Below are 24,835 nucleotides of genomic sequence, written 5' to 3'. Positions count from 1 at the left end.
CCAGACTCCCGAGGCTCTCCCTGCGCAGCGAGAAGCGCTAATGAAGAATACAATCTCTGAACTTGATTAATTACGTCTGCACTACGTGGGTATTCCCACAGCACCCTCAAAACTCCTCGGTCCTGCTCCGGCGAGCAGGATGCACACCGTAATCTCCGGGCTGGACTCTGCCCAGTGCTGTCGCCTGTTGTTTTCACCAGCATCCTTGCCGCGAGGATGGGCTGGAGGGCAGCCAAGGAGGGTTTAGAGGTGCCACTTCTCCCCAGGAGCTCAGGAGGTCTGGGCATGCAAGACCTGGTGCCTCACAAGAAATATCAGCGAGGGGATGAGTTGGCTGGGGTGTAGCTATGGAGCTCACCCAGGGGATGGTGGGGTGCACAGGGTGTGTAAGAAAGTCTCCCAGTGCTCAAACCTGGCTGCTGGGGGTCTTGCCCTGGCACTGGTGGCTTGGAGCACCCTGGCAATGGCATGGGCACACTGCAGAGCGGCGCTGGCACCTGGCTCCAGGTCCCCACAGGTGCCCTGTGCGTCCCATGTGCGGCATCTTCAGCAGCTGGAGAAATCAAGAGGTTGTTAAAGCATGAGGATGGCAGCCCGGGTTCAGCGGAGGATGAGCAGCAAAAGGTTTTGCTTTTCCTCCCCTGCTCCCTGAAAAGGTTCAGGTTTGAAATACTGTTTCTTCTTACACTTTGAGGCTCAAGTGAAAGTTCACAACACCTAAAATTAGGAGTTAAATTTCTCTAGCAGGTTTTGTGCAGGAATCTAAAAGCATTTCATGGGTGTTAGTCGAGTAAGCAGCACAACATACCTGTGATGGGACTGGCACTTTTATTACCCACCGATGAGAAAGCAAACAAGGGATGGTAAAATAGTTTTTCCATGGAGAATCCAGGAAGCGGGTGGAAACAGGCCCCCGGCAGCCTGGATCCCATGCCCCCGCCCGACAGGCAGGGACCATTCCCAGAGACAGCGTGCTCCCCAAGAAGCAGTGGTCACTCAAGGATTTGGAGAGACCTGAGCCTGGAAGCATTTGGCACGGTGCTCCTAAATCTGACGAAGTTCTGGACCAGCTCTCTGAGGGTGCAGCAGCGCTTTACCCTGGCTGAGGCTCTGACCCCATCCCAGATACGGCTGGGCTGCCCTTGGCTCACTGCACTGGCAAAAGCTGTACAAACTGAAGGTGGAGTTTTTACCGTCTGATTTTGATTGTTCCTTGGTAATTGACTTTTTATTATTTAAAGTACCAAACGTTGCTGCAGAACAGCATTTTCACTGATACTCGCTCGTATGCTGATTAAACCCTGACTGACCACAGCATCACAGCGAGCAGCAGCACGCTAGCAGAGCCCAAAAGGGCCAATAAAACAAACCAGGCAGGACTTTTAGTTTCTCAGGAGCAGCTGAAACTCGGAGGGAAAAGACACACTTAAGAGAAAACTTCCTGCAGCAAAACCATGGAGGAAAACTGATCATAAACCAAACACGGCCTTAAACTTAAAAGGATCAGCGTGGGCAGGGGGTATTCAACGGCAGCCGCATCAGCTGAGAAGGGAGCAGCATGCCACGTTAATTGGCTCGTGCTAATGAGGAGCGAAAGCCCCCTCCATCCCCCTACTCAATTCACGCCTGACAGGCCCTGAATGCCGCTGAGCCGGGGCAGAGCGGCGGAGCGGGCTCCACGGCCTTTGGAAAAGCCCACGTCCTGGCTTGGGGCTGCCTGCCCATCTGCGTGCTCTGCTTTTGGCGGGTCCCACTGCCACCGTGGGCTACTGAAAAGGTCACCTTGTGATGGACTGGAAAGGCTGCCAGGGAGCCTGTGCCTCGGCAGAGGTTTGGGGATGACGGGGAGATGCAGGCAGAGGCAGGGCTGTGGGCATGGCTGCACATGGCCGGGTGTGCGGTGCCAGCACCCTGCAGCTCCCTCCCGCTCGCACACCGTAACTGAGCCTTGGCTGACGCCCAGGTTTTCCCCAACGCTGACTTCCACGAGAGGGTAGTGGCTCTACAAGATGAAGCGTCATGACTTCAAATTTAAAAACACCCATTCGTATGGCCCCTGCTGACCACTTCCCGCTCCAGCAGCTACTACTAAAGATACTAAAGACTGGGTAAACAGGAAGCGTTTTCCACACATCCCGTTTCACTCCTGTGCCTCCGCTGCCGTGGCCAGAGCAGTCCCCCTCCGTGCTCAGCTCCGCGTGCGCGGGGAGGTGTGGGTGGCCAATGTCCCAGCCACGCACCGTGACCTGCGTCCATCCTGGGGCAGAGGACATGGGAGAGACGGCATAGGGCCAAGTGGTGGTTGCTGCAACTGATAAAATTTGGGTCTAGAGTTTTTCCGAAAGTTCACAGGCTTCAGCTTGGAGGAGGTGGGGAGGAGAGTGAGGATGCTGGGAACTTTTGTGAAGGCTCTGTACATTGCAGGATTGAGCCTGTGTGTCTGCTGATGGTAGAGAAAGCTGTCAGCTCTGGACCCGAGTTTCCAGTGTCCAGCATCTCTGATCTGAAAGGAGCACCCAGTGCCGCCTCTTCTCTCAGGTGGTGTATGCCGTCCATGCAAGCCCTGTAACTTTCCACAGGGAGCTGCTGCTGCTTAAAACTCAGCTCAGCACTGAGCACAAAAATGGAGGGAGATACACCCTCCCTCTTAATGGAGCATGCACACACAAACACACGCGCAACTGAGCGCACACACACGCTTGTGCCGAGAAGAGACTCCCCTGGACAGATGCACTCCCACGGAGTCCATCAGCTGGGAACGCTCGCGGCAGGCAGCACGCAGTATAAAATCACCTATTGCTGGAGAGAATTATGGGCAGCAGAAAACAGCCTTTAAAAACCTGCCTGCCAATGAAAACAAGTGGGGTCTTTCTTTAGCCATGCATTTATATAAATAAACACAGGAATATTTTGCAACTCCCAGGGGACTTGCCCAGAGTAATATTTTGCTGAATAAGGGTGGGAGTAATCCTCTGCTCACCGTAAGCCTGCGCACAAGCACTATGTGCTGCCCAGACCGGGAGGACCCAGGCGTGTGTGGCGCGAGCGGGGGACGTGGCTCTGCTCCAGAGGAGCCCCAGACGACACGCGTCCCCAGACCCGCGCCATGCGCTCTGCCTTGCCAGGAGGAAAGCATACGGGCTGCCGTGGGGGTCTCGCTGCCCGCAGCAGCAGGCGCAGGGCTGCTCGCTTGGTGGCCTGATCGTGTCCTCTGAGAGAGTCGAGAAATAATTGCTACCACCGCAGCCCGCATGTTCCAAAATGTCTCCTTTCCTAGCATGAAGTCTGGATCAAAGTTTCAAATTCCAATTAAAAAGTGTACTACTCCTCCTTTGGCCACCCAGAACCCAGGTCACACATACACATATATTTAATTTGAAATCACAATCGGCTTTGCACCAAAATGGCCTTCAAAATTAGGGCACTGGGGCAGCTGTTTCTACACCCCTCTCTGCTGCCTGGCGCTGAAGACACCATCTTTGCTGGGTGATGTCCTGCAGGTTTAGTGGCCCGAACTGCCTGTATCTCGCTCTTTCCCAACACAGGGACAGTGTGATGGGGGTCACAAGCCATCCAACAAACTGACTGACCGCTGAAGTGTAACCGAAATTTCAGGGGGTTGCAAATACCCCAGGATGTGCTCCACTGGCACCTAACGCCAGCATGGCCCCCTCTTGAGAAGATGGCCACAGGCACCGCCATGCTTGGCACGGGCTGTGAGGGAGACCCTGGCACTGCAGGGGTCCCCAGTGTTCCCCCATCCACCCCCTCCAAGGGGGAATGAGGGGTGGCTGTGGTGGGGGCTGCTGGAACACACCCCGTGCCAGTGAGGCAGGAGGGTGGGGGGCAGCAGCCATCTTAGGTCTATTGTGAGGTGCAGGCGGGCAACCCTGTCCCTCCCCGTGTCCCCGGGGATGCGTGGTCACCTCCTTTCCATTTTGGCACCCTGTGGCCATCCCCTGCAGGCACGGTGTGGGGGTGCCGCCCCGTGGCCCCTCTCCCCCTCCGGGCGCGGGGCGGCCGTGTTTGTTCTGCGGCGCCCGTTATCAGCTCACAACACACACAGGAAGTCCTGTCTGGGATTGTCCATCCCCGGCCTGATTTATACAGGAAGAAAAGCATAAAAAGCCGCCCTTCCACCTCGGCAGCCACCTCCTGCCTGTGCCCGGCCGGTGGCCGGCCATGCCGGGGGTGCGAGGCGGGCACCCAGGCCCGCCAGACCCAGGGCGGCCAGGCGGGGATGGCCGCTGGGAGCCGTCGGGGAGCACGGCGGTGGGGCTGCTCCCGGCGCGGCGGGGGACGGCAGGGCGCCGCAGGTACCGTACGAGCTGCGGCCATTGCCACAGCAGGGATGGGGTGGATGGGATGGGATGGGGAACTGGCACTGGGGGCAGTGGGAGCGTGTCCTCGCCAGGCCAAACCCTGCGGGCTTCAAGTGGGTTTTTGCCCCCAGCTCAGGCGACGATGGTGGGAGCCTCAGGGGCTGGTTGAACACATAGCGCTGGCAAAGGGCTGCCGGGGCAAACGAGTTTTTAAAGCATCCTTCGGCCGCTCCCAGTGAGGCTGGCTCTGCTGTCAGCCACGCACGTGCTGAGCCGAGGAGTGCCTCCAGCACTGGTTTGCTTAGAGCAGAGCCCGACCTGCAGCACTGTTGTTTTTAATTCATCCCACTGGCACTCAGGCTGTTTTCCAGGAGCAGAGGACTCAGAGGGTAAATTTTACCTCCTGTGCATATAGAGGAAGGTTCCAAACACTTGCACGAATAGCTGCAAGATAGCTGGAAATTCTTAGCAAATCTCCTTTCTTTCCATAACTCATTCTCTTTTTCCACCTGCCTGCTCTCTGAACACCTCTGATAAAACACCACGTTGTTCATCCTTCCTCCCGCACTCTCCCCGTCTGCTCTCTCTCCCCTCTGCGCAGGACGCAGCGGTGCCGCTCGCCCTCGGCACGGCGGGACCCCGAGACGGGACGCCGTGCTGCTGATTTCAGATTGCACGGCGGCAGAGTTCAGCCCCCGGGGAGCGGGCAGGACGCGGGGCTGGACGGGGCTGCGGACAGGGACCGTCCCTGCTCTCACGCAGACCTGAGGCTTGCACTGGCTAACAGCCGAGCCTGGAGCGTGCCGGTGTTTGCATGCCAGGAGCTCAGCAAAGCCTCTCAAATTTATAAACGTGGAGTCGGGTGATTTGCAGATGCTATCTGTTTTCAGCTACCTGCAGACCTGTGGGTCCCGCCATCCTAACCTGTGGCATTACACAATGCAGGCAGGAGGCTTTCAGTGGCTCACTTGGGGTATTTTGGGATAAAAGGCTGGCTGTGGGTAGGAGCAGCTGGGATACCCAGGCACTGGCTGGCTGTGTGGGAATATGGGGCAAGACCAGGCCAGTGAATGGCTCTTGGTAGAAATAACCTGGCATACTTTTTCCCAGGGTCTGACATTCACGGAATCAATTCACTGGGCAGATAATCAAAAACAAGAAGAAATAGCAAGGCTTTGTCAGTGATAAAACTAATTTAAAAGCAGATTGGGAAGCTCTGCCACTGCTTGGGAAGCTGTGTGAGACAGAAGCCCAGATGTGGTGGCTGAACCCCGAGCCTCCTCAAAAATCCACCTCTCCTCTGGGCAGCAGCAGAAAACACGGAGTCTGCTCTGGCAGATTTTGAGTGTTATTCCCTGTGATCCAGCATTCATTCTGCCAATTGAGTTAGTCCCCCTCTATGCTGTTAAACTACCAGCTCTGCACAAGCTTCCCTAGAGGTAAGGAAGAGAAATTGAATCTGGGCTGCAGGCTCATTTGAGCCGTTTCCCAGACTCTACTGCTGCAGATGGGGCTGGCTCTGGGGAGGCAGATTTACAAACTGCAACAAATTAGAGTAAACGAACCTGACTCACAGTCACACCAGCAGCAGAAGGGCACGGTGAAACACAAGGGAAGATTTAACTTGAGCTTTCAGACAGAGAAAGGAAAGGAAAGGGTCTCTGCAAACAGAAGAGGATGATCAGAAATGTTGTTTTACTCTCCATCCTCTCTCCCAAAGTGAATGCTTGGGTTCCCGTCCTGCCTGTAGCCTGGGAGGTGGCTGCAGAGAGGAGCTTCTGCAGGTTTCTGGAGCTGGGGACTCTCTCCTGACAGAGAAGGATAATCAGAGCAGAAACCAGTCTTGTGCGAAATGCTCTCTCCTGAGCTGCTCACTGGGATGGCCGTGATGACGGGACCGAGCCGTGCGTGCAACTCACAGCTATTCCTACCGCGCTTTCATGCTATTCCCACCGCACTTTTCATGTGCCCCTCGGGGAGTGATTCACTGGGAAAACGCAGAGGGGAACGGCGGGGTGGGGGACCATTCCCTGCTGACTAATGCCGCTTTTTGCCAAGGAAATTTCACAGAAAGCCGCAAAATTCAGTTTATTCCTCGGTGAGATGAATCATTTCCCAGTTTTTATGCAGCAGCCATTACTGCCTCCTCTAAATATCAATAAGAACTCATCTTATCCGTGTGCACATAGGAGAAATAAACCTGGCTACAGGATGTTGCCCTGTTCACCCGGTTGTTTTTGCACAGCTACAGCGAGGCTGCTGTACGTCTCTGTCGTCGCCTTAAGTTATAACATACCGGTCCTGAGACACTTAATGTTTGCAAAGTCCTTACTCAGGCAAAAAAAAAACCATCACTTTGTGGGAATCAGATCTTGGTCATAATATGCATAGCACTGGGCAACTGGTGATGACAGACCGAGAGCTATGGGCCAAATACTTTTCTTGGTTTGACGTGCTTTGATCCCACTGATATCAATGGACTCCTCTAGATTTCCACTGAGATAACTGGTCTGCAGCTGACACAACCGAGAACAATATGGGGCATAATAGAATAGTGGGAGGTTGTTTTCCTGACAGAGCTCTGCAGAACAGGGGCTGCTCCAAAGCCTAAACTTTAGTGTGAAGTTTACAAACAGCCTTATGAAAAGCCTGAGCAGAAGAGTTTGTCCTGGAACAGGAAAAGCCGTTCCCCCTTTTTTCAGAAGCACCAAAAATTCCCATTTCTTTAGCAAGTGCTTCCAGTTCTGGGCGAGACCCCTGCGGAGGCCAGCGAGAGCCCTTTGTATGCAGCGGGTATGGGGTCAGCCGTGGCTTGTAGTAGCTGAAAAGTTTTGCATCTATATGTGTGTCACTCTTCTATCTGTCTCCCCATCCATCTACCTCCATCTGCCACTTCAGCACCTCTGGCCCCAGTTTGGGGAAGCGCTCGTGTGCTTGGGCATGTCCTGTTTACTGTGATGGGTTGTACGCACTCCTCTCTGCGAGGTTTCCTGGTGTGGGACCTTAGTGCTGATCTCCTATTAAGTCCCCTCTGTTAATCATTCCTTTTTCATACCTACAGAGCCAGAGCAAAGTTGAGTTCCCCCACCCCAGCCCCAGGCACCCTCCCACCCTCTGAGCTCACCTACTGCACAGGGGCGGGCTGGAAGCCCAGCCCACTCCTCCGGCCCTCCATCCACCGCGGACGCTCTCAGGGTGATGCTGGATCCTGCGCCGCTGCCCGGGCGGGTGCGGTGTGCGTGGCAGGTCTGCGGGACGGGCTCTAGGGAACGGGGAGGTGGGTGAAAATCTCACCTTCGCAGCCAGCCCGGTGCTCAGCCTGAGACCTGCTCCAGGCCAGCGCTCGGCATGCCTCGTAGCTCACACTGGTGGTAAAACCAGTGGGAGACAAGGAGATTTCAACATTGCTAAATCTAAGAGGGAGGCTGGGCAGAAACATTTCTTTCTTGGCCCAGAGACAAGCATTAATATTAGATGTCGTGGGAGTACACTTCTAGTGTGCAAGGGAGAAAGCTTTGGAGGAAACATGTAAAACACCGGTCCAGGGAGGACTCCAAATTCAGACAGACTTACAGTTGGGAGCCAAAATCCCTTCTGCCTTTGTCAGAAGCTCATCACACCGATATTAACAGAGCCAGCAAATCTGATCTTCCCCCACTCGGAACTGGTATCACTCCACTGCTTTCAAGGGAACTTTGCCAGGCTGTGTCCTGGGGGATTTCCTCACAGCATAATGAATATTAGCATATAAGACACTGAACCCTCCCTATGAGCGGAGAATTAAATGCTCTTTTAATGGGTTATATGCAGTTCTTAAGCAGCTGACATGGGCACCTGCTTGAGCAAAGATATGACCCCGTAAATGGAACTGAAAAGCAAACATTTTGCAATTAAAATAATTGCAGAATTTTAAAATGCTGCAGTGCACTTAGGGACTAATTGTCTAATGGCTGAGAAGGCTCCAACGGGGACCCTGAAGGGTGGGTGCTTAGTCCTGCACAGGGGTCATCGTCCTGCGAGGAGCTGAAAGCAGAGTGCCACGTGGGACGCTGGGTGCCAACGAGTCCATCCCCTTCCTGACCACCAAATTTACACTTCAGATCCCGGGGACTGGTGCAATGGTTGCCTGGGCGGTTAGGGGTCTTTGTCCTTAAATGAGCATGTGTACGTACTGAAGATGGTAAAATATAGTGTTGGGGTACAGCAGATGGGATCACAAGTGAGCGTAAGGGAACTCGGATACACCCTGGCGAGTGTCAGCAGGAACAGGGCACCCCGTCCTCTGGGGTTCTCAGAAAATCCCAGCCTCAGGCACTGGGGAGACCGCGGGAGGGGAGAGCTCGGTGTTCAGCGAAGCCCCAGCGCTGCGTTAGGTGGAACCAGGGCTTCTGCTCTGCTCAGCCCTTGCTCGTATCCCTGCCTGCTCTACCCCAAAGGGTGCAAAGGCACCGCAGGTCTGCCTGGCCTTTCCCACCGGGGTCACAGCAGGGTGACCCACACTGCAAGCTCGCGTGAGCAAGGGGAGGATCAGGACCCATAGGATGTTCCTAAAACACCCACTGTGCAACCAGCACTGCACGGGAGGGAAGGGACAGGGCTCCCCGTGCCCTACCACCGCTATCACGGTGTCTGTGCCCCTCCAGCATGGCAGCGAGCCTCTGCGGTGTGAGCTCAGCGCCGACGCCAGGCACAGGCACTCTGTGGCCACGATCCTGCTTTCGTCCTCTGCCCCACTCCGCAAGGACCTTTGGGAGCATCCAGGGAATCCCACACCAGGTCCACCATGGGCAAGGGCTGGATCACTGATCTCTGCCTGCATGACGAGAGGAGTGTAACCGCAGGCTTTTTCTGTTCTGACAGTAAGAAACTGAGATGTTCCATAAGGAAAGGATCCCTGCCCAGGACAAATGATGGAGCACCACGGATAAGGTGAGTCTCGGCCGTGAAATTAGATCCTGTGCTTTCAGTATGGTCAGATGGAGAAGCTTTCCATTGGCTTCCAAATGCATTTTGCAAGTATTAGACAAGTTGAATATCAGGCTCTGTTCATCTCCCCCATACACCAGAAAAGACAATAAGGCTTTCTGCATAATGAGATAATTACCATCCCTTAAGGCTCTTGGGAAAAGTTGCCTGTGCTTCCTGCTTATGAGATTAAGTGAAATCATTCCCCAGAGGTAGGCTGGATCCAGGCGGAGCGAGCGAACCTGTTTGTGCTGCGTGAGATGCTGTGTAATGTGGAGCTGCGCTTCCACGAGCGTCAGCTAGCCTTTCCCTCGCTGCTGGGAGGGATCCAGTCTCCTACGCGCTCCGATGGAGCTCCAGCTTCACCAGCACGTCCCAGAGCTGATTCCCCTCTGCTCTGCTCCCTTCCCTAGGGAGGATCTGACCAAAGCAGTTTATGCTCCCTTTACAGGGGCCCACCCGAGAGCCCCATGCCAGCACCTCCAGCACCCATCCGCTTCCCCGGAGGGCACAGCACGACCTGAGACAGCTCCAGTTCAATCAGCAGCCTCAGCGTATCCATGAGGAAATGCAGGGGATGGGCCAGTGATCTCAATTGCTCTTTCGGAGCCATTATTGTTTAACTGGTAAATATTTCCTTTAAATGGCTACATGCTTTCAAAAAAGTTGCAAAGCTTAATGGGAACAAATATTCCCAGGGGGTTGTATCCTGCCATTCATGTGCACATCAGACCCCTGCTATCTTTAAGGCTGGTTCTGTGCACAGGGAGGCGGCTAAGTAATTTGAAAAACAATAAGCCTCTGTGCTCTAATTTCCCAGAGAAAAACGTAGACAAAACAAGTGGCAGTTTGGCACAAACCAAACTGCAGAATTTTCTTTGATAAATAACCTGGCATTTAACAGGAGAAACCTGCAGGCAGCCGGGGTATCGGCCTGCCTGATCTGTCCCCGGGCAGGTGCAGGCAAGCCGGCGGAGCTGCGCCCTGCGTGGGTCTGCGTGTTGAATTTGGGCGTCTCTCCTGGTCAATCCTCACGCCGCTCCACGGCTGGGGAGGCGTCCGAGGAATCCTTTAAGCATCCTTTAGGGCTCGCTGGAAGCCAGCCTCCCTGTCCTGGCAGTTCATTGCCTGCTTCTGGAGGACTTTGCTGTTGTAATGAGCTCAGAGGGATTAATGGGGCATGGTGGGAGGCTACGGACCAGTATGGTGCGTTAGGTCCCTAACCTAGGGAAAGATGATGTCTCCTCTTATAATTACCTGACCTCTTCGGGAGTGCAGAACCAGCTACGGTATTTTTTAGCAAAGAGAAATAAATTTGCCCTGGCCGCTGCGCTGGTGATGGACCATTTCACCTGGGAGTCTGAACACCCCTGGGCAAGGGGCTGGGGGCTATGCTGGGATCTCCCGCTCTTACCATTAATCCCCTGCCCACCCAGGTGAGCTGGTCTGGGGGGGGTCAGCGACCTTATGTCCTCGTAGTGTGGGGCACGCACAAACAGGCTGGCAGGGCTGCGGGGCTCAGCCTGCCGTAGGTGGTCTGCAGGTGAGCCTCCAGATCAATGGCAGGGCAGGGACCCCCTGCAGTCCTGTCTGCAGCGGGGTCAGCACATGGGGCACAACGCCAGCATGTCCCCCACCCTGGCTGGGCTTCTCCGGGGGTCCTGCCCTGTCCCTGTGTGTGTCCCTCCCAAGACCAGGCTTCTCCGGGGCTCTTGCCCTGTCCATGCATGTGTGTCCCCCCCAAGACCAGGCTTCTCCGGGGCTCTTGCCCTGTCCATGCATGTGTGTCCCCCCCAAGACCAGGCTTCTCCGGGGCTCCTGCCCTGTCCATGCATGTGTGTCCCCCCCAGGACCAGGCTTCTCCGGGGCTCCTGCCCTGTCCATGCATGTGTGTCCCCCCCAGGACCAGGCTTCTCCGGGGCTCCTGCCCTGTCCATGCATGTGTGTCCCCCCCAGGACCAGGCTTCTCCGGGGCTCCTGCCCTGTCCATGCATGTGTCCCCCCCCAGGACCAGGCTTCTCCGGGGCTCCTGCCCTGTCCCTGAACGTCCCCGGGGCGCCGGGGCACCTCGGCAGGGGCTCGGGGGCAGGTGGCGGCCGGCGGGGGCCGGCGGGGCGGGGGCAGGCGGAGGCTCCCCGGGCCCCGGCGCTTCCCCCGGCCGGGAGGCTCCGCTTTCCTCCCCGCCGGGAGCTCATTGGGCCGGGGCGGAGGGACCGGCTCGGCCCGGGGGAGGAAATGCGCGGGGGGCCGCGGCGCGGCGGCGACTCCGCGGCTCCGGCACCGCCGCCGCCACTGGTGAGTCCCGGCGGGCGCCGGCCGGGGGCTCGGCACGCCCGGGGGGGCCGCGGCCGCATCCTCCGGCGGGGAGGGACGGCGGGGAGCGGGGCGGGCGTTTCGCGGAGCGGGAGCGGGAGCGGGACCGGCTGCCGCAGCGGGGGAGGCCGGTGGAGGGGGCGGCCCGGGAGGTGCCCCCGAGGCGGCGGCGGCGGCAGGGCTGCGGGCAGTGCCCGGGCCGGCGGGCAGGGCTGCGCCTGCCCCGGGGCTGGCGGCGCCCGGGGGAGCGGGGCTCGGCCTGCTGCGGGACGGGGAGAGCATCCCTGCGCCGGGCGCCGCCGTCCCGGTGCCCCCGCGCCCTGCTCCGCCGTGCCCGCCTCCCTGCAGCCCGCTCCGCGCTACCCGTGTCCCTGTGTCCCGCTCTGTGACACCCGTGTCCTGCTCCGTGATGTCCGTGTCCCTGTGTCCTGCTCCACGGTACCTGTGTCCCTGCAGCACGCTCTGTGATACCCATGTCCCTGTGTCCTGCTCTGTGATACCTATGTCCCTGTGTCCTGCTCCTTGATACCCATGTCCCTGCAGCCCGCTCTGTGATACCCATGTCCCTGTGTCCTGCTTCACGGTACCCGTGTCTCTGTGTCCTGCTCCGTGATACCCGTGTCCCTGCAGCCTGCTCCATGGTCCCTGTGTCCCTGTGCCCTGCTGCACAATGCCATACCCCTGCAGCCTGCTCTGCGGTGTCCCCCTCCCTGCGCCCTGCTCCGTCATGCCCGCGTCCCCCTGCCCTGCTCCATCACGCCCGCATCCCCGTGCCTTGCTCCCCGGTGCCTGCATGCCAGCCTAAGCAGAGAACAGCTGGAGGTGTTTGTAAGGGAGAATCCATCTCCCTGCTGCTGCTGCTGCCCCTCTCCAGGAGGGTTTGGCTTTAAGGGCACAGACCAGGTCCAGAGCACAGCTGGGTTCACCTGCAGAACCAGGCCAGGCTGCTTGAAAAGCACAGCTGTTGCATTCTCGGGAGGGTAATTGCATCCTCTTGAGGCCCTGGATGCTCTTGCACCACTTTGCAGGCAGACCCCAATTCCTGCTGCTGCCATCGGCTGGAGGTTTAGCCTCGGTTTCATGGGCAGAGCTGGACAAAGCACTGCTCACCCGCACCGTGGGTTGTATTTTCCCAGTAGTTGCTGCAGCGGATTAGGCAAGAGCAGACTTAGGAGCTGGCAGGAGAGGGCCCCCCAGACTCTCAGGAGCACAGGGCCAGCCAAGGGGCTCTGCTGCTCCCTGGAACAGCAGGAGCTCAGATGATGCACCCACGTCGTTTCACTTGCGAGACCATGGGGCTTCACCTCGTCATTTGAGAGACTAGAAAGGCAGTGACAAAAAACCCTATTTTTTTTTCTTAATCATGAAAAGATTTTCCTTAAGTTATGCGCTTTAAAAGAGGAGTATTAGAATAGGTAGTAGCAACAGGTTGGGGGATCTTCAGTGGCTTTAAAGAGGCTGATTTTCATAAACAACTAAAAAAGGACCAGTATAGACTATCATATTTTCCACTTTTGAAACTTTTTCTGGTATGAAGCAACCATAATTTTACGACCCAGGGGGATACTCTGACCACTTGAGGTAGGGCAATGCTGCTCCATTTCAAAGCGAAAAAACAAACCGCCTGTATTTTAGGCTTGTGCCCTGTGTTTCTTGCCTTCCCCATAGGGAAAGCTCCCACAGCAGTCACGGGAATCCTGTGGGAGGACGGAGATGGCTGGCAGAGTTTGACTTACAGACTTCTGGAGCGGCACCACTAGTCTGGGGATCTGTGATTGTAAGGGCCATATGTGTCCCAGTATAGCCCTGGGAAAAGCCGGCTGGCTGAGCAGCGGGGAGTTACTACGTCTGTGTACGCTGGTGTCCCTGGGATGTCTCCAGAAGGACTGGGGAGAAAGAAGGTTTCTTCACTATATTTTTAAAACTTTCCTGCAGGTCAACAAAGATCTGATTTCCTGCTGGTGGAGATACCACGTATTAATCATTAGAAGATGAAATTTATTGCTCTATTTGGAAGAGAATGGAGGACTGCAGGCTATACATCATCCAAATCCTCCTTACATCCTCAAAGCTGGGCTTGTACGGAGGCTAAGATGGGCTCGGGCGTCTGCAGTTCCCTGCCGGGCTGGGGCTCCATGGGGATTGCTCGTACCGCTGCAGGAGCAGGGTGGGCACGTTGCCGTCCCTCGCTGTCCTGGAGCCAGACCCTCAGCCCCTGCACTACTGCTGAACTCAGGGACCGAGCGAGGTCCCGATTGCGTTTTACAGCGACGCAGTCGATTTGCTGTGACACGAACCCTCCCTATCGCGCAGCCAGGCAGAGCCGTGTGCCCTGCTGAGGGACGGTGACGAGGGGAAGGGGCTGCTCAGCCAGCCGCCCGCCTCGCTCAGCGCTATCGCTGCATGCAAACACGCACAAGACATTTGATATGAAGGGGCAGGAAGGCACCAGGCTGGTTTCTCTCCAGATGCAGGTCTGCATCTCTCCATGCCTCAGTTTCTTCAATCTGCAAAAAGGAAAAGGTGATACTGAGTGCCTCGGTGAAGAGCTTAGAGACCTGCAGGGTCCATAGATTTGAGGTGATTATGCCAGTTATCTCCAACAACTTGGCTTGGAGTTAGGAATTGTCCCGAAGGAGTTTGGGGATGAACCTGCAATGCCCAATCCCACATCATTTGGGAATTTTAGGAAGTTTATTTGCAGCTCCCCGTGTTTGCAGTTTCAGAAGGATGTTTCATTTTGCGTTGCCTCCCCACAAAGCCTCTCCCTTCTCAAGGTTTGATCAGAAAGACTGATTCTTTCTTTAATTGGCATATATTTAAGGTGGGTTTCTTTATTTCTTCCTCCTTTAACTGCTGCCATCCGGAGGCCAACTGTTTTATTTAAATTAGATATTGTTTAAATTAGATATGTTATTGACCTTCTTCAGCCTTGTTTCATATTTGTCCTCTGCTAGAAAATCAAAGCCTCTTTACTTGCGACTCAGTTAGTACTGACTCCGCAGACGGTACATATGACCCTTACAGCACTTTTCTCTGGCAAGAACTTGTATTTTAAAGAGAAGAAGATCAGATTTCAGTGTGTTATGTGGTGGGAAAAGGCAGCTTTACAATGCTGTATGGATTAAGAAATTACAGGCCATTGTTTTGCCCTTGCTGTCGGGAACTGGCAGTGTATTTCATGCAACACAGGTCCCTTCCCTGCCACTTGCCAAGCGATCGTGCAGCCCCCAGAGCCGCAAGAGCATCTCCTGCGTGCCGGGCCAGTAAATCACTGCTGCACCAGTGGCTTGAGTGGGGCAAAGTGGAGGAGGTCCCGTCTTGCAAGGGGTTCACGGGTCCTCTTCCCCTGTGCTTGTCACCCTGCTCTGTTGCCAGCAAGCGTGCTCCTGCCCCAGCCCCTTGCGCTGCCCTCGGAGGGTCGGTGCACACCCGGCGCTGCTCCTCTGACCTTGTGAGCAGGGACCGGCCCCGGCCCCACGGCTCCGTCAGATGTCACTGGCTGGGGACAGATGCCACGTGTTCACACCGCTCTTTTCTCGGTTGCAGGGTTCCCCGCTGAAGGGCGAGACATGCGGTAGGAGCCAGCGCTTCTCACCAAAGAGCGAGACTCGGTCGTGCTGCGCAGCCCAGGGCGCCGCAGGAGGGACGGGACATGCGCCGCATCGGCTGCGTCCTCTTGGGACTACTCTTCATCCTCAGCGTGACCAGCACGGATGGCTTTGCCCAGGCAGGGTAAGCCCCCTTTTTGTCTGCATCTCCCAGGTGTGCGCTGTCACATGTCACAGCGAGTCGCATCCCCTCCCGGTGATGAAGAGCCCTGTTCAGCCAGCCGGCTGCACCGGCATAGGCAGCTCGCCGGGCTGGCGAGGAGGTGGGAAAAGGCTCTGCCGAGTCCTCCGGGGCAGCCGCGGCTTGGCAGCCCTTTGCTGGCGTTTGTTTGTTTTATCACTGAAGCGAAAAAGCCTCTCAGAGAAAATGCCCCAGCTCCATTTAGCTCCATGCAGGGGACACCAAAACACTCTGGGCTTTTTCTCTGGGAGAGTCAAAAGCTAATCAGGCCCTGAGCTGCTCATGAATGATTATTGTCTCTTTCAAGCACATCCGTGCACAAAAATATGCATGCAATCTTGCTATCATGCTAATCAAGCCTTGCCAATGAGCCACCAAAGGAGGATGCAGCCTCCCGGCTCTGAGGGGATGCCCCATCCAGGGGACGCAGGCGCGTGTCCTGGGGATGCTGCAGCGGCTGCGGTCGTGGTCCCGCAAGCCTGGGAGCGGCAGCTCCAGCAATTCCTCTTCCCTTTCTGGGAAATGGGCCCAACACGGTGCCCTGGATCCCAGCACGGCCTGGGCAGGCACAGCTCAGCGCCCGCTGGGTCAGACGAAGCCCAGAGCTCGGTGGCCCAGTTTCTTCCCCAGCCAAAAGGAGCTGGAGCTCAACGCCCACCCCCCAGATACAGCTCACATTTTCTGCAAACTTTGTTTTTACATTGAAATACTCTCCTCTAGCGTCAAACCTTTCACGTGTTGGTCGTGACTAAAACCACGGGCTGAATTCCTCACTCGCACACACGGGCTGCAGCTACAGCTTTAGTCTAATTTTTACAAAGCAAACAATTGCCATTTAAAAATTGCATCTTCTATAGCATTAACCAGTGAGGCTGAGAGGAGTTTTCTGGAGTTAATGGAAGCCATCTGATGTCCACGCTAATTCCCAGGCTTTTTATTCTAGTTTCTAATTGGGCTGGGAGGCTGAGACAAGTAGGCAAGTTCCTCAGTGGGACTGACCTGCTTGGGCTGGAAAATGTTGAAAAAAAGAATTTTTAACCAAGACCACTTTGGCTGTTAACCTTGGGAAAGTTTTTGACTGGATCACAGTTATCTTAGGAAGACTGGAGGGCAACTTTCCTCTGGCCTCTACCTTTTTGTGGTGAGCCTGAGCCTTCCTGTGAAATCATTAATTTCTTGATGGCCACAGGGGCACCTGTTTCAGGAGTGCAAAAGTCTCAGAAAGGAAAAATCCACCCAGAAAGTGAGTGACTTTGAGGGAAGGGAGGTGATGAATGGAAGGAGAACTGCTTTGAGTAAATCCCCCTTAAATCTGCACCCCAACTGCTCTCCCAAGACGGAGGGGCTGTGCCGGGGTGAGCGTACGAGGAGGCATCAGCACCTTCGCACAGGGGCTGGGGAGAAGGAGCCCGTGCAGCCCGCGGCGCTCACGCTTTGTGTCGCTGCCCCGAAACAGCCTGAAGTAACCTCCTGGGTCACTTGGGCAATTAGCCGCTGCTCTTTAAGTAGCCCTCTGTAACGAGGGACTGCCAGGCCATGTCCTGGGCTGGTGTAAATTGGTGGAGCCCCTTTGCCCCGAAGGGAGAAGTGTTGGGTTGGTTTTTAGCCGGTGCCTGACCTGTTCCCCTCTCCGCAGCCGCAGAGTCTGTGCCGTGGTGCCGCAGAGCCAGGCGGCCGCCTACACCGAGTCCCACGTCCAGCCCGTCTACCAGCCCTACCTCACCACCTGCCAGGGCCACCGCCTCTGCAGCACCTACAGGTGAGGGCAGCTGCCCGCAGCACGGACCTGGTCCCTGAGAGGGAGCCGGATCCGTCCCAGCGAGGCAGCGACTGGCGAGGGCTGCGGAAGGGGGGAGTCCTGCCTTGAACCATGGGGAAGGGGCTCCCAGCCCCTGGCGGGGGGTGCCAGTGCAGGGGGTCTGACCCACTGGCATGGGAGCGGGATGGGGGGCTTGGGGTGGATTCTCACTCACCCGGCTCAGCCCCATCTTTGCGTTGCAGGACCATCTACAGGGTTGCCTACCGGCAGGCGTACAGGCAGCTGTCCCAGCCTGCGGCCTCGTGCTGTCCCGGCTGGAGCAGAGCTAACAGCCATGCGCTCAGCTGCAACAGAGGTAAGAGGCCACTGTGCCACCCCGGTGCCAGCACTTGCCGTTCCCCCAGACCCCATGGGCCGGGTGGCTCAGGTCCCTGGACGAGGCCCCGGCAGCCAGCTCGCTCATTTACTGGCACTCTGCCTGTCAGGCAGATTCTCCCTGTAGGAAAGCATTTAAATTTTCAGCATCACAACCAAATGCGGTTCAATTTCTGATTAATTCCCAGCCTTTCTCCGCTGCCTTGCAGGCTTTTTCTTTTGGGATTGCTTATTAACTTTATAGTTACCAGAGGATAAATAAAACAAGTAAGTCCTTTCCATATAAATCAGCAGTAATGGAAAAGAAATGCTTTCAGGAGGGAATTGTGATGTACAACACAAAACAAATACAAAACACATCAGCAGCTAGTCCATCCCCAGATGAGCTCAGAGCGCAGCACCAAAGGCTTCCCAGGGCCCGCTGCTGCCCGTTGGCCCTCCTCCCCCTGGCCGTGCCGGCTGCAGGCACCTTGGCCTCTTTCCAGGCTGCAAAACCAAGGTCCTGTTCCTCCCACCCATCCTGTGCCCCTTGCACCCCAGTCAGCTCAACCCCACCGCTCCGGGGCTGGGGCAGAGCATCCTGGCGCCAGGCTGGTGCTGGTGTGTGTTTTGGTGTGTGTGTGTGTGTGTGTGCAGTGTGTGCGTACACACATCCGTGGTGGCAGGGGAGGGAGCTCGGGACCCCCAGAGCTGCCCAGTGACACTGTGCTTGTGTTTGGTCCTGCAGCTCTCTGCTGGGTGCCGTGCCAGAATGGCGGGAGCTGCACCTTCCCCGGGAGATGCGCCTGCCTGCCTGGCTGGACGGGACGAGCCTGCCAGACAGGTACCAACCAGCCGCGCCGCTCCCCTCTGCACTCCCTGCATCGGGCCTGCCCCACCGCTGCCGGGAGAGCTTCTCCGGGGAGCAGCAGGGCTGCCATGGGGCTCTGGAGGCCCTCTGCCCACGGACCAACCCCTTGGTGGGGGACGGGGACCAGCACTGTGGCTCCTCACCAAGCCTTGGTGCGTGCCTGGTGCTACCCAGCCCACAGAGGGGAACCAGCTTGTTACCCCTCCGCACACACCCCCGCTCCCCTACACATGTTGCTCCAGGGCAGTGATGCCTGATGGTCTGGCCAGGAAAGGATGGGAACCTCGGCTCCCAGGGGAGCTCTGACCTCGCCTTGGCTGCGTTGGTTCTCTCAGCCCTTGAGTGTGGCCCTGGCATCCACATTTTCTCTCTGCTGCTGCTCCACGGTGGGTCAGCGTGAGCAGGGTCTGTACTCTGCCGTGACCGTGCAGCCAGCAAAAGGCTTTCTGCAGAGCAGCCGTTAACTTGTGGGGTCAGCCGGAGTTTGTGCATCTCCCAAGCTTTGTAAACTCTTGCTGTAAACTAAGACACCCATTTACTGCAGAGACTAAATCTGTAAACTGAAAATATCCAGGGGTGGAGGGAAAGCCTGGCAATCTCCAGGCACCGAGCTCCTCTCCAGCGTGAGCGCAGCCCGATGCTCCTTGCCGGAGTGCAGGGAAATCAGGCAGCGTGGAGGGCAGCAGTGCTCTGCAGACCCCAGCACGCCAGGGTGGTACAAACCCCTGCCACGGTGTTTCCCGGCTTTCTGCCCTCCTGTAAGGCAGAGGAGGAGCGTGTGGCATTGACCCACGCTGGGCCAGGCAGGGCTGAGCACATCGCTGACAGCTCCGGCTCCAGCACAGAGGGGAAAGGATTTTCCCACTGCCTAAAACAGATTTGCCCGGGCGTGGGAAGCGTTTCAGCTCATTTTGCTTTGTGGGAACAGCTTTAATAACTCCCCCGTGTGAGGAGAGGTTACTGGGTTTTGTACACACTTGAAAGGCTGATAGCTCCTCGCCACGGCTGGCTGGAACCAAAACCCCGGCCATAAATCCAGGATGAGAGCCGTGCGCTGCCTGCACCCGCCCGGCCAGAGCTGGGACATTTCTGACCACAGCTTTTGTTTCTGGCTCTTTTGTGGGGGGAGCGGGCGGAGGGGAGGAGGCCAGATCCCCCTCAGGCTTAGCCCAGGTTTACTCCAGCTGGGAGCAAGAAGAAAGGCTGTCCCAGGCGCTGGCGGGTCGCGTGCTCGCACCCTGCAGTGCTGAGAGCACCCAGAGCTGTGCCCAGCACAAACGCCAGCTTGGTCTGGGGTCCCATTGCATCCTCACCCTGTGTGAGCCCGTGCAGCTCTAGTGAGGGGAGCAGGACCCCTGCGAGCGGGGCTGAGCCGTCCGCGCCCCTCGCCCCGGTGAGCACCTCTCCACCACCACTGTCTCACTGAGCCCTACCTGTGGTTTCAGACGTGGACGAGTGTGCCGGCCAGAACCACGGGTGCCATCAGCTCTGCATCAACATGGCTGGGAGCTACCGCTGCGCCTGCCGGGACGGCTTCAGCCTCGCTGCCGACAACAAGGCGTGCCAGCCCCTGGTGCCGGCCCCCGGGCCAGAAACCTTCAGCCAAGCAGGTAACCTGTCCCCTGTTGCAGGACAGCCCTGGCTGCTCGGGGCCTTCGGTGAAAGCTGGGATTAACACTCTGCATCACAGGGTGGCTGGAGCAGGACTGGCAAAAGACAGGAGAGGGGACAACGGCCAGAACCCCTCAGCTTTATTCCCAGTGACCCAGGAGTCCCAAACAAGCTCCCCTGTGCACAAATCCAGCCACTGTTCCATCTGCAAGGGTGATGGAGCCTATCCATGGCATGCGGTGGCCGGGATGCAGCTGTTCTCTCCATCATCATCGTTGTCCTTCTCGCAGGGCAAGTCCGGAGCCATGAGGAGCGGCAGGCACCGCTGGTGATGGCCCATTATTACTTTTGGTACGCGCTGTGACACTTCAAACTCGTACCGTGAGTAATAATGCGCTGTGGCCAGCACGGGCATCACGCGGGAAACGCCTGGGAGAGCAGGGCACTGTCTGCACGTGCCCCGCAAGCCACCTGCCCTTATCCCGTGTCCGCGGCCCTCAGCAGGGACGATCCTTTGTGCCCACCATGGGACAGAGCAGACCCGGGTGCTAACTAATCTGACAACATGGGCGTGAAAGGCCAGGCTGCGCCAGACGTCTTATCCTTCAAGCATCAACCCACGGCCTGAAAAATTCCCCACTTTGTTGCAGGTACTCCAGCAGCAAGGAGAGGCTTGTACGCATTAGCAGCAGGAACTAGATGCCAGTGCTTGCAGCAGGCATTGGATCTGATTGATGCTCCAGGGGCTGGTCCTGGCGGGGCTGACCCTGGGAGCTCACTAGGAGGGGAGCAGAAAGCAGCAGAGCTTGGCCTGAGCCCTGCAGCGATGTCTCTCCCCAGACCCTTCCACTTCACCTCGAGCAATGGGCTTTTACTCACTGACCTGTTCTTGGTCACTTTTTCAGGTCCCCCCAGTGAAATGAAGGAAGAAATGAAAGACCTGAAGAGCAGAGTGGAAGCGCTGGAGCAGGTGAGCTTTCAGCACACACCTCTGCCCTCGCTGCCCTGCCGCAGCTCGAGGCCGCGCTCAGCCGGCTCCACGCTGGGCTGTTCGCAGCCAGGGTTTCCCTCCGCCCCAGCTCTATTTTTAACGTCATGCTGGCCTCACGCCGCAGAGATCCCAGCTGTGCTCCACGCTGCCAGCAGCACCCACGCAGCAGCTCTTCCAGCCTGGCGGCCCTTTGAACGCCACCAACGCCCCTGAGCCGGCCGGTGTGCCGCCCTGGTGGGGTGCACCCCGGCAAGCAACGTGCTACGTCCCGCTGGGTGGTCCTCGGGGCTGGGGAGAACATGCTCACGGCTCCCCATCTCCCCGTAGAAACTCCAGTTGGTGCTGGCCCCCTTCCACAACCTCATGCCATCGGTGCCGGAGGACGTCGGTGCAGACCCCATCAGCCGGCTGTCCCACTCCCTCCAGCAACTGGACAGAATTGACTCCCTGAGTGAGCAGATCTCCTTCCTCGAGGAGCGACTGGAGACATGTAAGTGCCTGGAAAAAGCAGGCTTGAAGTATTTTACTCCACCCATACAGGCCACGGTGAGCAGATGCGGGCCAGCGAGATCAGTAACACATATGCCACTATTCATCTATATCTCCCTCAAGCTCATCAGCCTGTAATTAATAAAAGATGAACACAAAGAGCCCATTAGCTTAATTTCAAAGCTGTTTCTATGGCTGCACCATCTGACTGCCCTTGTAGCAGCCAAAGATCTTGGCACATGGAAACGCAGCTCTGGGGCAGAAGCAGAGGGAGCCCAGCATGGGCAGTGGGTCACGTCTCGCAATCAGCACTCTCTCCGGCTCTGTTCCCGTCCTGCACTGTTACGGCTTAGTTCTTAGAAAAGAAACCTTGGCTCTTAGGAAATTAACAGTCCAAAAAGTCAATCAGGAGAGCTTAGGGAGCGGGCAGAACTTGGCAGATTTATGAGCTTGGGAAGTATCAGGCATTTCTTTTTGAAGTCTACAGACCAGTCCTTTGCCAACCAGCGGACCAGAGAGGGTCTCCTAAGTAGCAAACTCTGAAGAAGAGACACTGGTGAGAGCTGCCACGTGTGACATGGCTGAAGGCGGGGGTCCTGCCTGGCGCGCTCCCCCGTGGCACTGCCGAGCTGGGCAGCATCCCCTCGGGTCCCCGGAGCACTGCAGCTTGGCTCAGAGTAGAGGACAAACCATATCAACACTATTTTGATAGGCAGCTCCTTGCAGCTCGTTTTCCCATTAAACAATTCCAGTCAAACACATCCAGAAACCAGGCACGGCTGGGCCAGCTCCGAAGCTGGCGCGTAGCAGCAGCCTGGTGCTCACGGCAGAGGGGTGAGGGTGCTTGGAAAGACTTAAGGGCAAACTGTTTCAGGGCATATCCAGTCCCAGTTCACTGCTTGCAGTAATGGCTTAGATATAAAAGACTTCAAAGAAATTCTCTGAAGACTAAGTAGCTGCAACTAGACACTTAAAAACATCTCAGAAAGGGGTAATCATCAGCACCGCTCAGTGTTCCAGCAGACTGAGTTTCATAGTATTGCCCTGGACATATTATTAGTGACAGCACTGAGGACTGGGAGCAGCATCACAAGGTAACATGGATTTATTCCAAGGGATGACTCCCAAGTCCTGAAACTAACTTCTGCCAAGCCTGTTCCAGCAAGCAAAACTTGTTTTTGTCCCTCTCACGGTCTTGAAAGGCCCTGGAGGACACGAGACTGTCCTTTCGTACTCCAGCAAGCACCGGGGCTTGCAGGGCATCCCATGCCATCCATTTTCTGTGCCTTGCGAAGCATTCACAACTGAATGCTAAGATTGAACTGCACTCTCCCATTACCTGCCCGCTGGGGATGTGTGTAAGGACTAAAACACATTTTCTCTTCTTTAAACCACCACTGAAGGCACAAGGTCAGCTCTCTTTAAGCCGTAACCATTTTAGCCCCTCTAAGGCTGAATTACCCCCAGTTCAGCACAGCCTGTCCATGCTTGGCCGTGACACAGCCGCTTAGCAGCATGACAGACCCACGGCTGGGCAGCAGCCACCCCCTGCGGTCCCTTCCCCAGCCCACGGAGCTCCCTGGGTGTTGGGGACTTCGGTGACCAGCAGCACCTGCTTCCAGTTACCGCCACACAGAGCCACCGGCTGTGTCTGCAGTGGGGACAGGCTGGTCCCAGTGGCTTTCCCCCCACCTTGGGATGCTTTGCACAGGACTTCCCAGGCCCAGGCGAGGCTGGCGAGGACCGTGGCGTGCCAGGGAGTTGAGAGTGACGCTCCCAAATGTGGCGGGACGGAGCCAGCCTAGGGTTGTTTGGCAAAGGGAAAGCAGCAAATGTGGGTGACGTTCACAGGGGTGAAGTCAACCTCATCCTTCTTGGGGAAAGAGACAAACCAAACCCAGGATAACAATATTGCTGGATTTTTTTTTTTATTTTTTCCCATCTTCCCAGGTTCCTGCAAGAATGAGCTCTAGCCGAGCACCTGAGGAATTGGAGCAAGCCGAGTGCATCTGCAGCTCTTATCTCACTCTCCAGCCCCAGGCTGGGGACGAAGCCACATCATCTACAGGAAGGCACAGGGTAGCAGGAGAAGGCTGGTTTCCCATCAGCGTCTCCATCATTTTCTCTTCCAACTCACCCTATCAAAGGTCACGCGGTTACTTCCAAACTGGACTCCAAGCCCTCAGCATCTCACCCCCTTCCCGCTGGAGTGGCATAAAATAAATGCCTTACCTCGTGCCATTAGTGCCTGTCGGGCTGCGCCAGAGAGACCAGCTGTACGTCAAGCTGCGCGGTGCTCAGCTTTGCCTTGCTTTTACTTAGCATTACCCTGGGACGTCATCTCCCAGCGGAGCACAGACCTGGCCCATGCTCCCCCTACCTGCTCCCACCCAAAGGTGGGGACGGGTCCTGCCTTTGGAGGACTATGGCCAAAAATGCCTCGTAGCAGAGGGGGCAGCCCCACGCCAGGCATCATGGCAGTGCATGGGAGCAGCTAGTCCCCACAACGGTACGGCACTGGCTAGGTACAGGGAGCGGGTGCCCATCCCCGCAGCTTCTGTTCTGCTCTCTGGCACCAGCCTCCCTCCACCTGCGCTGGAGGTGGGCTGGTGCCTTGCCGCTTCTTAGCATGGCAGCTGCAGCAGCTCGCTCTGAAGTTACCTGCTCACAGTCCTCTGCGCTATCCCTGGCCCTGACAGCAGTAACAAGGACAAAGCTTTTACATTGGCCTGAACGTGCAGAGTCTGTCTTTGCTTGCTTTAATAGAAAACCTTTCTCTGTGACGCTCCCATCACCAGCACAGAGCAGACAGGGACAAACGCGTGCCGCTCAGTAGTGCCACCAGGGTGAGGCCAAGGAGGGAGGGACAGTCCTCTGGACACCTGGACTGGGGACCAAGGCCTGGCACACCCACGTTTACACCGGCACGAGCACTGGCTGTTGGTGTAACCAGTCTCTCCCAGATACAACAGCCACTACACATGTGCCTACCTCCACCCCAGCACTGTTTGCTCAAGCCCAAGGACACCGGTACAGCAGAGCAGCTGTGAGCGACCTGGTACAACGCTTCCCTTCTTGCCTAGAGCGGAGCTGCAGGAGGAGCGGCGTGGGCAAGGGGGTGCCGCAGGGGGAGCACCAAAATAAAGCCTCCTGCTGCGCACACCCAGGCTGTGGGATCGTTACTGGCTGGGAAGGCGCTCACTCCAGGGCCCTGCTCTGACCTGGGCTCCCATCCACACAGACACCACCTTCCTCTTTCCCCTGCGATGGGTCCCTGCAGGCGTTGGTCCTCCCAGTTCAGGCCAGGCTGTGGCTCAGCGCGAGGCTGGGGTGCAGAAGCACAGCCCTTCTGCCTGTGGGACGCATGG

General features: G+C 56.9%; 1 protein-coding gene across 4 annotated transcripts; it reads left to right on the top strand.

The window, feature by feature from the left end:
- Positions 1–4,148: 4,148 nt before the first annotated feature.
- Positions 4,149–24,627, top strand: EGFL7 (EGF like domain multiple 7). 4 transcript variants are annotated; one of them, XM_087752926.1, is made up of 11 exons: positions 4,149–4,316; positions 9,183–9,251; positions 9,739–9,913; positions 15,150–15,335; positions 17,029–17,151; positions 17,394–17,506; positions 18,254–18,349; positions 19,822–19,986; positions 20,893–20,957; positions 21,306–21,468; positions 23,418–24,627. In XM_087752926.1, the coding sequence occupies exons 4-11, from the start codon at positions 15,256–15,258 to the stop codon at positions 23,438–23,440; spliced, it is 828 nt and encodes a 275-aa protein (XP_087609052.1). In that variant the 5' UTR covers positions 4,149–4,316; positions 9,183–9,251; positions 9,739–9,913; positions 15,150–15,255; the 3' UTR covers positions 23,441–24,627. The 4 variants fall into 4 exon arrangements, with proteins under 4 accessions (XP_087609052.1, XP_087609049.1, XP_087609051.1 ...); XM_087752923.1 differs by lacking the exon at positions 9,739–9,913; XM_087752925.1 differs by lacking the exons at positions 4,149–4,316; positions 9,739–9,913 and adding an exon at positions 7,522–7,568.
- Positions 24,628–24,835: the final 208 nt, after the last annotated feature.

Source organism: Nipponia nippon, unplaced genomic scaffold, assembly GCF_047370975.1.
Source record: "Nipponia nippon isolate SJK-2023a ecotype South Korea unplaced genomic scaffold, ASM4737097v1 scaffold_16, whole genome shotgun sequence".
In the NCBI taxonomy this organism is placed as follows: Eukaryota; Metazoa; Chordata; class Aves; order Pelecaniformes; family Threskiornithidae; genus Nipponia; species Nipponia nippon.
This window is presented reverse-complemented; position numbering and strand designations above follow the sequence as displayed.

Excerpts from the sequence above, each read along its gene's own strand:
- EGFL7 (XM_087752927.1), top strand. The coding sequence starts at position 11,523 with ATGCGCGGGGGGCCGCGGCGCGGCGGCGACTCCGCGGCTCCGGCACCG. Across the intron at positions 15,336-17,028 it reads GATGGCTTTGCCCAGGCAGG|CCGCAGAGTCTGTGCCGTGG; the intron begins GTAAGCCCCCTT and ends CCCTCTCCGCAG. Across the intron at positions 18,350-19,821 it reads GGGACGAGCCTGCCAGACAG|ACGTGGACGAGTGTGCCGGC; the intron begins GTACCAACCAGC and ends CTGTGGTTTCAG.